At 50.5% G+C, this 14,854-nt stretch overlaps 3 protein-coding genes across 3 annotated transcripts; 2 read left to right on the forward strand and 1 right to left on the reverse strand.

The window, feature by feature from the left end:
- Window positions 1-49: 49 nt before the first annotated feature.
- BDV59DRAFT_172850 (uncharacterized protein) lies at window positions 50-1,986 on the forward strand. The gene is made up of 4 exons (XM_073688786.1): window positions 50-291; window positions 376-657; window positions 707-840; window positions 891-1,986. The coding sequence occupies exons 1-4, from the start codon at window positions 200-202 to the stop codon at window positions 1,544-1,546; spliced, it is 1,164 nt and encodes a 387-aa protein (XP_073550394.1). The 5' UTR covers window positions 50-199; the 3' UTR covers window positions 1,547-1,986.
- Window positions 1,987-4,849: 2,863 nt separating this feature from the next.
- Window positions 4,850-7,544, forward strand: BDV59DRAFT_172854 (SDR family oxidoreductase/polysaccharide deacetylase family protein). The gene is made up of 5 exons (XM_073688787.1): window positions 4,850-5,190; window positions 5,240-5,487; window positions 5,726-6,314; window positions 6,361-7,025; window positions 7,088-7,544. Exons 2-5 carry the CDS (start codon window positions 5,376-5,378, stop codon window positions 7,537-7,539), a joined length of 1,818 nt encoding a protein of 605 aa, XP_073550395.1. The 5' UTR covers window positions 4,850-5,190; window positions 5,240-5,375; the 3' UTR covers window positions 7,540-7,544.
- Window positions 7,545-8,102: 558 nt separating this feature from the next.
- On the reverse strand, window positions 8,103-14,311 carry BDV59DRAFT_211274 (putative NF-X1 finger and helicase domain protein; the record flags this gene model as incomplete). The annotated part of the gene is made up of 13 exons (XM_073695772.1): window positions 8,103-8,410; window positions 8,512-8,953; window positions 9,011-9,803; window positions 9,855-10,338; window positions 10,471-10,573; window positions 10,628-10,969; window positions 11,000-11,072; window positions 11,130-11,428; window positions 11,524-11,639; window positions 11,698-12,401; window positions 12,440-13,157; window positions 13,212-13,583; window positions 14,284-14,311. 13 exons carry the CDS (start codon window positions 14,309-14,311, stop codon window positions 8,103-8,105), a joined length of 4,782 nt encoding a protein of 1,593 aa, XP_073550396.1.
- Between the last annotated feature and the right edge of the window lie 543 nt (window positions 14,312-14,854).

Genomic DNA, 14,854 nt, shown 5'->3' on the forward strand with positions numbered 1-14,854 from the left:
ATTGCTTCTGCTGGTCAATTCCCCTCTCGCAGATGTGCCGATACTTGCCCTGAGCTTATCTATGCAGGATGTACGTGCCGGCCCTTATATTACCCACGAGCTGCCCTTTGGTCCCTTGCATATATCCTCATTTTACTTTCCACGTCGATGACCCCCAATTGACTGGTCTCCCGTTGGGTTTAGGTTGCACGCCGACAAGATGTCCAGCCTAGGTCCAGCATTTGGACAGAGCTTCGCAAGGGAGACATGGGCCCTATACGCCGTCGGAATCCTGGGAGTGGCCTTGCGATTGTAAGTTTCCATGTCGAATCAGCTGGTTCTACTAAACGGTATACGTCAATGGCGGTGGCTGACTCGTTTCCTCCCTACATGTAGTGCGGCACGAATACGTCGTCTTGGTATAAGGAACCTCCAGGTCGATGATTATATTATGTTGTTCGCCGTTGTCTGGTATACACTCTTATGTGTTGCGCTCAATCAAGTAGCATCGGGAGGAGGATCTAATTTGATGGACGAAGAAGACATTCGCAATCTAACTCCTGCCATCAAAGCCGAAAGAGTCCGCGGGAGTAAATGGGTATACGTGTCGGAGCATTCATTCCTTCTAGCTATCTGGTCGATGAAGACTTGCATGCTGGTTATTTACAGCCGTATCACGTATGTGGTCCATCTACCGCTCCAACCTAAGATACTAATCTTCTACCAGCGAGGGCTTGAAGCAAAGGAAATGGGTGAACTATCTGGCCATATACGTCGCGGTTGGATTCGTTGCTGTTGAGCTCTCTCTCTTTCTCATCTGCCGGCCTCTCTCAAACTACTGGGCCGTCCCTACGCCAGACTGTCAGTATTCCTGGCCCAAAGACTGCACCGAAACAACTAACATCTCTCAGATCAATGCTCCTCATACCAGTACTACGAAATCGTTCAGGGATGTATCTCCATCTCCGCCGACGTCTTTATGCTCCTGATCGGCCTGCCCCTGCTGGTGCAGGTGCGCGTGCCGCTCAAGCAGAAGCTGATCCTGCTACTTCTCTTCGGAATGGGGATCTTCGTCATCGTCGCCGCTGTTCTCAACAAAGTCTACTGTCTGGTGCCGTCGCTGATCTCCTACGTCTACATGAACTGGTACTTCCGGGAGGCGACGGTCGCCATCCTCGTCACCAACCTGCCGCTGATCTGGTCGCTTCTGCGCGACGTCTTCCCCGCCCTCCGAAGCTGGACCGCCTCGAGGCGCGGCACAGACCGGTATCGGTCAGGCCCGTGGAACAGCAAGGCCTCCGGATATCCGCGCTACGGGCCCCAGAGCCAACTGCGGTCCGGCGACTTCGACCTACACAGCTACCACCGGAGCATCGTCACGCCGCAGAAAGCGGTGTCGGACGTCAGCTTCCAGCCGAGCGACGATCGAGATATCAGCGACGACGGGTCCGACCGCGCGTTGCGCATTCGACAAGACGTTACGGTCACGGTGGAGCGGGAATCGCGGCCGCCGAATTATTGGGAGACCGGCCAAGCCAGGAACGGTCAACCGGAGCCCCAGCCATGATGAAGTATACGATTTTATTTTCTTTGGATTTTGCCCTTGTTTGTATTTGAGTTTCGTTGCTTCGGTATATGCCAAAATTAATCATCTCCCCCCACCTGTATATAATTCCTTCATGTCATTGTTTTCTTGGGGCCTGCCTCCCTCGTTGGGGTGATCACTTCGAGCCAAGTCTGATGACGGCCACCGCTGGAGTCCGGAGAACCGTTGTGGCGTTTTCCTTGGTTGCGACCATTCCTTCGGGACCTTAGGGGCGAGGAGGGAGTGGAATTCGCGCAGTGATCATCGTGGCTATGGACTGGGTGGAGTGCACGATGCATCCATGGTACATTCGCTACTGGAAGAGCGTGTCTTACGGCTGTAAGATAGAGGTAATGCCGGTTATTAGATAGACAAGATACTTGATCCCTGGAACACGTCCGTCTCTCCGATATCATATGAACGAGTAACTCAGTCAATATTATTATTTTTTTTTTCCGATACAACCGCTCCGGATAAAGAAGCCTGTCTACTCCAGATCAAGGGTCTCTTGCTGTTCTGTCCGTATTAGAATGAAAACCTCGCCTGCAGACTTACTGCAGATCTCCCGGGGCTATTGCGTCACGTATGGGTCCGTGGTGACGGATAAAATACGGTATTTATGCCCAAATCTTAGGCGATTATGTCCGCAGCCGCCATACGATGACCGTACCGAACATTCTAGTGTGATGGTTGCTTCTTGGGGGGACCCTGCAGGATGACTCGGGAATGTGGACACCGACTATCTGCTCTCCTCCCTCTCCTCGATCTGCTACTCTAAACCCGACACTGAACTCCGTACAAGAAAAGTGTACGTAAAGCAATGAAGACTCTTTGGTTCCCTGGGGCAATAGTTTCTCCATACTCTTCACTTCTCCATCACGAATGATCAGCGATGATCAGATATGATAAGGACGGTGTACGGCACACAGCGTAGGCGTACACACCATCACCCAGATGTTTTGAGAACTATCGGAGGACAGGATGTCCGCTGACAAACTTGACGCAGACAAGAAGAATTTTCTGTTCCTTTCTACGCTGTTGTCTGGGACCGACTTACCAAGATCCCCCAGAGTTAAAGTCGGGCATTGCAGCTTGTCACTGGCTGGATGGGAATTTCGAAACTCACTAGGACAGGTACCATCCAAGATGCCGTGATCTGTTACTGTTTCTGGCAATACTCCTGTCAAGCGAAACGGCGGGCGGAAAAGACACCAATCTCTTAGAGTTAATGAAGATTTATTTTGACATCTCCTGACCGTCTTCCTCCTGTCACCCAACGACCTCCCGTCAATCAAAGCAACATTGGTTCCGGTCCACTACTGTATGGGGTATATTGGCAAAAGATGGCAAGATCCTTCGAATCAATCTATTATTGCTGGGACTCCGGCCCACGGGTGGCCACGCCCATCTCCACCCGGCAGCAACCGCTTTCGGGAAAGATCGAATTGTCAGGTCCGCCTCCGCCGTCGAACCTCATCATCCGGCCCACGGGTTAAGTCGGAGATCGTCTGGTACGAGTTACCTAGAAGGTGTGAACATACAGTCGCTATCCTCCCCGGGCCGCACATTCCTCTCGCCTCGTCCTGCCGACAACCCCAGGATCTACAGCATGTTCTTCGGAGCCATGGAATTTATGACATGGTCAATGGAGCCGAAGTCATGGCGTGGACGTATTGATGGGAAGCCGAGCACACGTGCGATGAGTCGTGACTCCTATCTGTCCATCCTCTCTCCATCGGAATTAAGTGGATGGCCTGATGTTCTGAAGGGTTTTGTTCCTCCTGCTTGTTTAGGGTTAGTATTCGTTGAGATTTCTACTTTGGTCTGGCGGGCTTAGCTGATTAAATTCGGCTACCCGAGTGGCTTAAGACTACTGCAGCTGGAGTCTAATAGCACCGTAATTTTGCATATCTACACCGTATGCATACATAGCACAGTGTGCACCTTGAGGGCATTTTCCCCTCCCCGTTTGGACAATCAGATTTGCGTGTGGAAGTATTGACCATTACTGATCGACTGTTATTCTTGCCTATGCCATGGTATCATCGCCATTTCACCATTGAGAACCGATGTGGAGCGCTCAAAACGAACCTGGCTTATCACTTCCATTTTAGGGGGGTCGCTACGTCCTTGCAGGGGATCGGGTTCCTGTTCACTTCCGGTAGCCGAAGTGTTTTGCTTTAAGCCCGATGTATAATGCCTCTTATGAAAAGAAGGCAGAGCAATGCCCCCGCCGAAGGATGTCGCAGGATAAGTTGTAGGGGACTATACAGTGTACTTTGTAAATGATAGAAATGGTAGGTAGCCTTGGCAGAACCATCCTTAACTCCCCACCGTCGGTAGTAGGCGATGGCCATCGCCGAACGATGCACAAAGTCATACCGGATACAGTATTCTCCTCCTTGAGATTCGGGGTTTGATCCTCTCGCTACATGCGCATACTGTCCCTGAGCTTCACCGCAGGGGCCTTTTCCCCAAGAGTTTACTCCACGACGGAATAACAGTACCCGGTCTGAGCGCAGTAACGGTTGCATCAATGTATACTGCGCACGGCGCATATACTTCAAGAGAAGAAGGTGCACTCTTGTCGCCCCATTCTGACCGGCGCTATAACCCACGTGGCGCTAACTCGCCCAAGCCTTACGCTGAGAACCACATCGGGCGAAACCATCCGCCATTGAAATTCCAGAATGAGGTATTGAGAACTTCCGTTCGTCCAGCCAATGCTGCATGCTAGACCTTACCTTACTCCTGAACCGGTGAGCGGTCAAGAGAGTTCACATGTTGTCTCCGCATGTGCCTGAGACACGTCCACTCCAGGCAAAGTTTGTTCTATGAACTGGCGGGCCATGTCGCCCTAGTTGTAACACTTATACTTTACGCCATAGGAATCTAAATAGATTCGGCCGATGGCTTGGGCTGGCCTTGGTGGAGTCCACCGTTGAATTAGAGCGTTCTTGTAGCTCAACGTCGTTATCACTGTCCTCCGTTCATTTTGGTGGAGGATATGGTAAATTCGGCCCCAGCCAGTGGAATCTGAATCAGGGGTGGAGGTCTAGGGTATACCTCGGGGCAGTCTAATCATCACAATTAATATATCGCAATATCAGCTCAAATTTCTCACGAGAAGCTGGATCCGTCTAGTTTCCCGGCCCACGAGACACTGCCCAAGACAGCACGGGTTTAATCATGCAGGTGCTGACTCGAGGGACCAGCGATTACGAATACAGGCTCCGTCGGTTCGATATGAAATCATGTTGTCGACTGCCTGTTAACATGGAAAAAAAAAACATTAAGAAATTTTGAAAAAGTACAGACGGAAATACCCCTCACACGTGACTAAATAGTGCCCCGCGTGTCGTAGGGTCTGTCTGAATCGACTCCTTTCCGCACTGCGTACTTCGTGAACATCGTTAGTTCTGTCTGAGGAGAACGAACACGTCAGCGCCCAGGACTCCAAATTCAGAATTGTTGTGCATCTCCTCCCGGATGGCCTTAGCCTACTAACCCCATTAGTTCATCTCTAAGAAGAGCCTCTTGTGTCAGGCACAATCCCGGCCTTGACTCGTTTCACCCCTAAGAACAGACACTATTTCATACTAAACATCGCACCACCCAACGATCGAGTAAGTGACCTGCGCTCTATTTTAGGCCCTGCATAGTAACAACGATTAGAATCCTACAACATTGACCTCTTCGGCTCAGTGTTTTGCCGGCTGTGAGCTAAGATCATCAGTCAAACCGTCACGACAGCACAGTGCGGAGCATATTCGGCAATTTTTCAATTGCTTCCGCAGAAGAACTCTGCTACATGTCTGGGAGCGCAGATTTCGCTCCCTCCTTTCTGGGCCTAGAGGGCCTGCACGTCTTTATTACCGGTGCGGCCGGAGGAATTGGTCGATGTGCTGTGCAGGAGTTTCTCGGTAGGTTTATTCCATGATCCTTTCGATGCCTTGACCACAACCTATTACCCATCCTCGACTACCGGACTAGTACTGTAAGCCCTACCAAATATCGTGTCTGCATTTACAGCCACACATTGCTCATTCCCACGCCGTATACAGCGTAGTCGAGGCCCGGTAATTGGCTATACAACGTCTCGTAGACCTCATGTCCCGACAACACACTTATATATAAGATATACAAGTCTAACCCAACTAGACCAAGGCTGCAAAGTAACCGCCCTCGACCGGCAACCCCCGAACCCTCCAGAACAAACAAAATCAAACCCAGATGTCTACGCTCGCCTGCACACCCTCGAAGCCGATACCACCGACGAGGAATCAATCCGCACGGCCTTCACACAGGCCAGCCAGCGCTTTGGTCCTGTCAACATTCTCGTCGCCAATGCCGGAATCACCGACGAGACCACCGACTACCCCATCTGGGACCTACCCCTCAACACCTGGGAAGAGACTTACCGTGTCAATGTGCGCGGCACGTTCCTGACTATCAAGCATTTCCTGCGGGCTGCCCGTACCGCGCAACAAACCATAGGTCGTGCCTTGGACAACCTTGCTATCGTTGTCACAGGCAGCGAGACCGGCAAATTCGGACAGGAGGGCCATGCCGAGTACGCCTCCGGCAAAGCAGGGTTGCAGTATGGCCTCGTACGAAGCGTCAAGAATGAGATCGTTCGTCTCAATGGACAAGCTCGTATCAATGCCGTTGCGCCGTCGTGGGTTGACACCCCCATGATCAAGGGTCGACTAGATAACCCAGCGGAGATGTGGGCAGAAGCGCAGGCTACGTGAGTTCCCTGGAACATCATGACAGGCAATAGCTGACATATATAGTGTCCCATTGAAGAAGATCGCGAAGCCCGAGGATGTGGCGCGCACAATGGCCTTTTTAGCATCCCACCGCGCTGCGGGACATATTTCCGGACAGTGTCTTAGTGTTGATGGAGGCATGGAAGGTCGGCTGGTCTGGAAGGAGCAAGAGGTGAAGGACTTTGCTGGGGGGACACGAGCGGCCGGTACCGTGCAATCAATCCCCAGGACATTATCCAAGCCAAAGCGGAATAAGATTCGTATCGCCGTGTCGATTGACTTGGACGCCGTTTCGGGATGGCTGGGTACTGGCCATTCACCGGAGAATGTCCTTGCTGATTACTCTGCGGGATTCTTCGCGGCCAAAGTTGGCGTTCCGCGACTGCTCCGCATGCTCAAAAAGCTTGATCTTGCGGACCGCTGCACCTGGTTTATACCCGGACACTCGGCAGAGAGTTTCCCGGATGAAGTGCGGCAGGTGGTCGAGTCGGGGTGTAAGATTGGGTTACATGGGTATGCGCATGAGGGAGCGTACCAGCTTACTGTCGAGCAGGAGCGAGATGTACTGGTTCGCTGTATCGAGATCGCCACGAAATTGACGGGCAAGAAGCCAGTTGGTTACCGGGCGCCTCTCTACCAGCTGCGTGAGTCAACAATGGACCTCCTTGAGGAGTATGGCTTTGAGTACGGTAAGTGCTTGAAATTATGCACAGTGAACTACCACGCAAGACATCATGCTGATACTTTATAGATGCGTCCCTAACCGATAGAGACTGCCATCCCTTCTTTGCTCCTAAGCGCCCTCCTCTTAAACCGATCGATTTTTCCCTCCCTGCATCCTCATGGATGCACCCGATTCCGAAGGATACCGGAGACAGAAGACCCCTTGTCTGCGTTCCATGCAATTGGTACATGGAAGACATGACGCCGATGCAATACCTCCCGCATGTACACAACTCCCATGGCTACACCGATGTCCGGGTAATCGAGAACCTTTGGCGGGACAGGTTCCTGTGGATTCGTGAAAATGAGGAGGATCCAATATTCCCTGTGTTAATGCACCCGGATACGAGTGGCATGGCACATGTGATTGGGATGTTGGAGAGATTGTTGACATGGGTGAAGGGATGGGGAGATGAGGTTGAGTTTTGTCAGACAGGGGAGATTGCAAGATGGTTTCGGGAGAAAGAGTTGAAAAGTTAGTGATTTATATTCATTATTATTTGAATAAGTTAAATGTCAGATGAATATTCCACATTTGCGACCATACCACCGTACCGTTTGTGATATATACTTCATCGATACACCGATATGCTGGTAAACCGACGACGCATCCAGGTCCTGCCAAGCATTAGTACATCCATAAACCCAAGGTGGCTAGAGTATGCGCGTTCCCATACAAGGGATATAGAGCCATTGGGAATTTCTTCTTAACAAAGGGGCAATGTCAGGATCCGAGTACTTCAGAACATTCAGTACAATCTCTCTAGGCAAGCACACAGTGTTGGGAATTGAAGCCGCGTCGAGATGCCCTGTTCCTGCTGACCTTCACTCCCATGTCTCATACACGTTTTCTTGGCGAAATACCCTACGTGCCAATCTATCAGTTACTCCCAGAAAGTGTATTGGCTCTTAGTGGCATGGTAAGACACCCCCGGTTATACGGTTATGTAGGTTGTTGCTAGGTTAATTGCACAATATATTATGCTAACATGGTATCATACAAAGTCAATTTCACAAAGAATCGGCCTTCAAAATGGCACAAACTACAGTAGCATCTGTTCGAATTCTCTCTCCAAGTCCATGGCCATGGTCACGCCCTGCGCTGCCTGATGATGCTGACCTCCCACAGGCTTACCACACTCGAAACATGTGGTTCGCTCCATTGGCCCTCCGCATTCTCCGATGGTAAAAGGGTGTTCATTGCGGCAATAGTACCAGTGTCCCGTACCGCGGAACTCGCGCGCCATCGCCTGATTAGTACTCATCCGTTCTTCGTTGGTGACTGCAGTGTAAAAAGTGCATCCCTCCAACCTCTTTTCAACACCATCAACCTCCTCTAACAGGCCGCAGTCTGTCCAGGAATTGCCTCGCAAAGCGTTCGTGCTTGATCAATTGCTGCCCGGCACTGGTCATAGAGAGCCTTGGCGATTTCAGAAGACGGAGGCTTTGAACGTTCCAGAGCGAGAAGCTTGGCCAGGAAAATATGCCCTTCTGTTTTCTGGAGAAGACGATTTGTGTCCCTGGCAGTTTGGATTAGTGTGGGGCAGTCTTGCTTGATCTCGTCTAGTTGGAGCGTGACGCTAGATGGGTTGGTCTCCCAGCTGAGCTGTTCCAGCTGAAGGGAATCCGCAAGCAAGGCAATGTCAAGGAGAATACTGAGTGCCATACCCTGCAGCATTCCTCGTGTTTGTAGGATATTATTATCGAAGTCGAACGAACTGATGGTGTTGTTGGAACGGCGTGCGGATTCCACCATGTTGCGAACTCGATTAAATGGCTGCTCAATGGGTGCGACTTGCTGACAGTACCGGTTCACCCGCCAACGTGTCTCCATAACTGCCTTCCATCGCCCTGGAAGAAGACTTTGGATGATTTCTGCCATTGCTCGACATTGCTGGTCTCTTTAGCCAGAAATAATCACGATGCTTGGCCAGTCAAGATTTCCGCGCACGGCAGCATCGTTGAGGAGTTTGATCTTCTTAGAAACTTCCTGAGCGAGCGGAACATACTCGTTATTGAGATAAAGAATGAGTTTCTTAGTTGAATCATCCAGGAGTGCTCTACGAACGAGCCGTCTGTAGCGCGCTATGTCCCTCAACGAACCGCGACAGCGCGCACACGACTTGATATCGTCAATGGAAAATGGCTCCGAGGCACCCTTTATGGCAATTGGCTTGATGTTGTTATCAACGACGTAGAACCGGGTCATGTCCATCTGTGCGTCCATGCTTTCCATAGTGAGAAAGTGACCGCACGAGGGGAAGATGCACGGGGTCTCATTGAGATTGATTTCCCTATAGGTTTGGCCGAGGATGAAATCAACCTGTTGATTCTGGATGTTGTCGTCGGCACATTCTTGACAGTAGGTTGTTGGAGGACAACGCTCGCCGCAAACCGACGGACACTGGTGTCCGCAGTCGAGGATATTGTTGCACCGACGAGAGCAAGGGACGTTGTCACAGGGAGCCGCACAAGGCATTCCACAGCTGCTATGGGGGAATCTAGAGAGGCAGGTCTCCGCAGCACATGGAGGACATGGCTCAGAGCATTTGCGCATGCATTTGGAGTGATCACAGTGTATATCACACGGTTCCGAACAAGGCGGGCAGGACTCGTTCCCATGGCATGGCTTCATACATACATGAGCGCAACTAGAGTGCTTGCGACCACATCGCTGATTGCAGGGCCCATGCTTCACTTTGGAAATTCCCCCAGGAGTTTTCCGCGCACAGACATTACAACGTCTATTGCAGGCATGGCCGCACGGAAGAGGATGTCGACATCATGTTCGACACTGGAACGTCATTGATGTGACATCTATGTGGCAGGCTACACTGGCGGTGTGATAACAATTGGGGACCTCCTTCTGCACCATAACCGTGCATAGTACCGCTTTGAGATCCTGGCTTTGGCAACATGGGAGGTTCTGTATCACATGGCCACACTGCGGCGTCCGGTCCGCTTGGAACACAGTGACAGTGCACCTGGAAGGACAGGGGTCACCGCATTTCTTTGGGCATTCGTGCGTACATCTCTTCACAGGACACTGACAGGGCTCCAGACAGTATACAGTATTGTGGAGGATGCTAGAATGGCATTTTTGCACACAGGCGTGGCCGCAGGAGAGACGGTGCACACAGCGTAAGTTGCATCCCCCCTCTGGCGAGACTCGAGTAAAGACTTCTGGCTCAGAGACATAGATTGGTGTATCTGGATGTCGGGGGCATTGCAATTCCAGTGTAGGCCCAATATTTTCATCCCGGCGCAGGATATCCAGGACTTGAGCCCACATAGGTACATGTTCGGAAGTGAGGGAGTTCCCAATAATATACATGCCATCCACTCGTCAGGCGCTGAAAGGAGTATGTGGAATAAGTTTGATTTGCTTATGTATTAATATATGTTGAGCACGAGAGAGAAGCACATTAATTCGATTCGGCGTGCGCAGGAAACCACAGCGATTTTGCGGATTGCTTCGCACCAGTGATATAATCACCACCTTGGCCTCTTCGCCCTGGAAAATGTCTATGGTGGCGACACGAAGCGTTCACAGTAGGGTTGTCCTGACCGTAGGTTCTCCTGCTGCTTCATGTTCAAATCTAGCTTTATCTAGGTCTTCCTGGTCTCTTTCGCTGAGAGCGATGGCGAAGGACTGACCTAGGATCTGTCTTAGTCTGTGGGGCTGGCCGAGGTACGGAGTAAAGACAGCGACTTCGGTACCGTGATATTTTCCCTGGCGGATAATATGACGCACCAATCCGACTGTCATATCTAACTCATGTTGATTCCAGTGCGAAGTTGACATAGCGTCTTCGATACTTGCACCGCCTTCTTGAAACTGGTGATCAAGCCAAAAAAGCCTTTTACGCATCCCAGCGACCTCAGGATACTCCGATACCGAGGGAGCATCCTCTAATCTAGGGTGAAGAGTTTGACGCACCAACTCGGCAATTGATGGGTGCATACGTCTCTGGGTCTCTAAAGAGCTAAATGGAAGGTTTGAGCTTATAGCACTATTAGAATCTACTAACGTTCAAACAGGGAAACATCCAATGAGTACTTCTCGCCACCGAGGGTTCTCCCGAGATAAATCGTAGTTTTGCACCTGGGGCCGAAGTTGCTGGTGATCTCCAATCAGAATTGTATGCTCGACCGATGGCAACAATGCAGTGAGAAGATGTGCCTCGAGAACTTCTGCGGCTTCTTCATACAAGACAACCTTCGATTGGAGCTTTCGTAGCATGTTCAGATTGCGAGCAAGTCCGCTGCTGGTAAGTCCAATGATGTGTGCTTTGCTGAGACAGCGCAAATTCACTTCGTGGCGAATGCTACCAAGCTCCGATTTTGCTTCAGAGTGCGATGCAGAGGTCTGTAAAACCATGTCATGCATATTGGCAGTCATTCTTGGATCCAATGGTTAAACAGTATCTGGCGTTCTTGCTGGCTCATCTGAAATGGATTGACCGTCTCGAGGTCATCTACTGAACGAACCACCTGCCTGTCGTACGAGTCGTCATGTAGCCATCTGTCAATTGCCACCTGTGGATCGCGATTGGTGATTATCTGGAAGCCGTCTTCATCTTCACCAAACAATCCGGAATAGGTGGTAGTAATTCGTAAGCAGATATTCCCGTAGACGCGTGGCGGTGATGTCCCCGCCAAACCCAAGGGCTACGAATTCGTTCCTGTAAGCTTCGACTTTTTGACGTAACCCCCAGTGAGCCGACCTCTCCGCCTTTGTGCTTATCACATTCTGGGAAACGACTCTAAGATTAAATGGATGCAGACGCTGTGACTTGGAACGTGATCCAATGCGAATAATCTGTGATGTAATTTCTTTCTCGATTAGCGCCTCCAGTAGTTGATCAAGCGCGTGATTTGTGTACGTGACGCAAATAACAGGGCCTAATTTTGCATTCCCCTGTACCCTGATTGCCAACAGAACCTTTATCAAGGCCACTCCAGTATAGCTCTTGCCAGTACCAGGGGGTCCTTGAATAATGCCAATCTTGTGTTGCAAACTATGAACCGCGGCTTTTGCTTGAGCGGAGTCGAGGCCTGAATTCTCCTGTAGATATTTTATGTCGACAGGCTGGCCGGTGCGAATGTAAAAGTCTTTTCCGTTGACCATCAGACATCGTAGGTTGAAAGTAAAGCCTGGGTCCAGAGTGTACGATGGCGGCGGGACCAATCTTCTGCCATCTATGGGGAGATCTGAGGGGAGAAGCAGGTCAGGGAATGGTAGATTTTCAGACTCGCTTATGCTTTGCAGGGTACGGAGTGTTGGTTCAAAAGCAGCGAGAAGCACTCCTGGAAACTCGACCAATGACATAGGTGAAGCGCTCCGACAACCATATTGATTGAGAATTGACTGCAAGACACGAGATGAAGCAGGACTGATGCAGATTCACCGCGGGTCCATAGAGATGGCGCAGCTGTTCCGCTCGGTTCGTTGATCTTGGGCTTCTTGGTAGGCCGAAGCTCTGTGACCGTACAGAAAATGACGGATTTGTCCCGTACAACCAGACATACAAGGGCACCAGGTTGCAATCGTTTGCTCATTTGCCACCATATTTGGCGCTCTCTTGTAGTTAGAAGCTTAAGTCTCAGAGGCTGTGAGAACTGAACCTCAAAGTAGAAACCCAAACGTGAATCGAGATCAAGTCGCATAATACGAACGTCGCGATAGGTGAGTGTACGCTGCCGAGCTGCACGTTGCGTAGAAGAAGGTTGAAGCTCAAAGTGAAACGCGTCTCGAAGTTGGCCTATTGTATCTTCACGCAGCAGGCGAAAGTTTCGGTCCAGAAGGCCCTCCACCCCATCACGGTGCCACTGCGTTAGGTCGGTAGTAGGGAGATACTCCGTGCGCTCACAAGTAATTTCCTCGTAGGTAGGCATGATCCTTATATCACAGATGTTGGTGTGGTCGTTGTTGTGGCGGCCACCAAGTGGCTCATCGGTGATGACGAAAGATGGGTTTGCCTTATTGGACGCGCCCACTGATTTCTGGTCTGTAGGTAGAGATGAGCCTATCTCATGTCGACGGAGAAGGCGGCTTAGGTGGCGGTGGCAGCGATGTAGCGTGGTATTTCCCGCCTCTTAGGCTGAGATAAAAATAACTTCCATCCTCTTCGCCTGGGCTTTCAGATCACTTTGCACCTGGGCTTCGGAGTTGAGTTCTACCTCGAGAGGGAAGACATTACAGGAAGACTCTGGCTTCTCCCCGTAGTCCCTATCATCCTTGCAACTCTCCAGCACATCTCCAATATACTTGAAGAGGCAAACAGCCCTGGATCCTCCACGACCATATAGGACGTTGTAAATGGTTCCCACTGACTGCTCCAGAATCAGTGAAGATAGGGCATCGGGATGAGACACTATTTCCAAGAAGGGAAGAATCTGAGTATGAAACCTATCTCGCTTCATAGCGGATGCCATAGTGGAGGAGCCTTGTTCGACTAATTCCTGGATGCGAGACAAGCCGCCCTCACTGGCCAAGGATTGAACCACACCTTGAAGGATACCTGCATCGGTGTCTATCAGGCGACGGGCTTACTGGATGAAAGCAGACATTCGAATACGGAGGGGCCTGGTAACCTGAGTCTTGAGTGGGATGTTCCTTCTCCACGTTTGAAACTCTTTCTCAGCGACTGACAGATCAGTCGGTTTGAATTTTCGCCGTTGCAAATCTTCCGGGGCTCCCTGAGCTTGCTCGGGTCCAGGGAGAACTCGCTGAGGGAGATTAGGCCTAGGGAGAGTAGACTGAAGGGGGGGGGGGGGGGGGTTTGACGACGATCCACTCTTGCAGGACGAGGAAGCGACTGGGGATCAGAGGGATGAAGTTATTTGCACTGCGAGCCAAGTCTGCAAATTCCAAGACTCGCAAATGGACAAGGTCTGTGACTGTAAGTGGGAAATTTTGAGATGAAGATGAACTGCCTACTTTTTCTCGGCCATGCTGTGGTTTTTTGAGATACTTTATCAATGAAAGACAACAGTACGGTAGATAGTTGATGGGAAGAAGACGAGACCGATGGATGAATTGATATGAGGGGTACGGGGTTGGGTCAGAGTTGGTATAGGGAAGGTGAGGAGGGAAGAAGTGAGAGAAGTGAGAGAGACGAAGATAGGAGACGGTTGTTTTGTTTCAGCAACAACGCAGTGAAGCGAGCTCCCACCACACCTATAGACACCAAACCACCATATACTATCCTATAGTTCTACATGTGTACGATGACAATAAGACAACCATAGCGTCCCTGTCATCCCCAAATATAATATCCTGAGGTATTTAATGAGACACAGAAGCAAAAAATCTGGTGTGCTTATTGTTCCTTAACAAGATACCATTGCTGTTACGCAGATATCAAGCTTCTATCTTTTCTGGACTGATATACGGAATATGGGTCTTCCTCATGGGACCTTGGGCCTAAAAGCACGGGGATTAGTAGGGATGGATGGCGGCGCTCCGTCAGATTGTACGCTTCGTACATGCTGATATGCCTATACAGAGACATATTTCTCGGGGAAGCTATCGGGGGCCTCCACTTCCATGAGGATTTTACATGATTCCGGGCCGGATTGGATATTTCCAGTGTATCCCTTAAGGTTTATAGTGTCACACGCCCTCGATGATATATTCAAAACGGGGGAGGGCTATTCCTCTTCGTTGCCTATATGCATACGTCGAGCCAGTTACAGGCCATATCATCTCAAGTAGCAAACCACACAACTAATTCAGGGGAGATGGTCAAGGTATCCAATAACACTGGCACTGAAAAGGAATATGAGGCAA

The sequence above is a fragment of the Aspergillus ambiguus genome (assembly GCF_047715705.1).
Source record: "Aspergillus ambiguus strain CBS 117.58 unplaced genomic scaffold BDV59scaffold_6, whole genome shotgun sequence".
Lineage (NCBI taxonomy): Eukaryota > Fungi > Ascomycota > Eurotiomycetes > Eurotiales > Aspergillaceae > Aspergillus > Aspergillus ambiguus.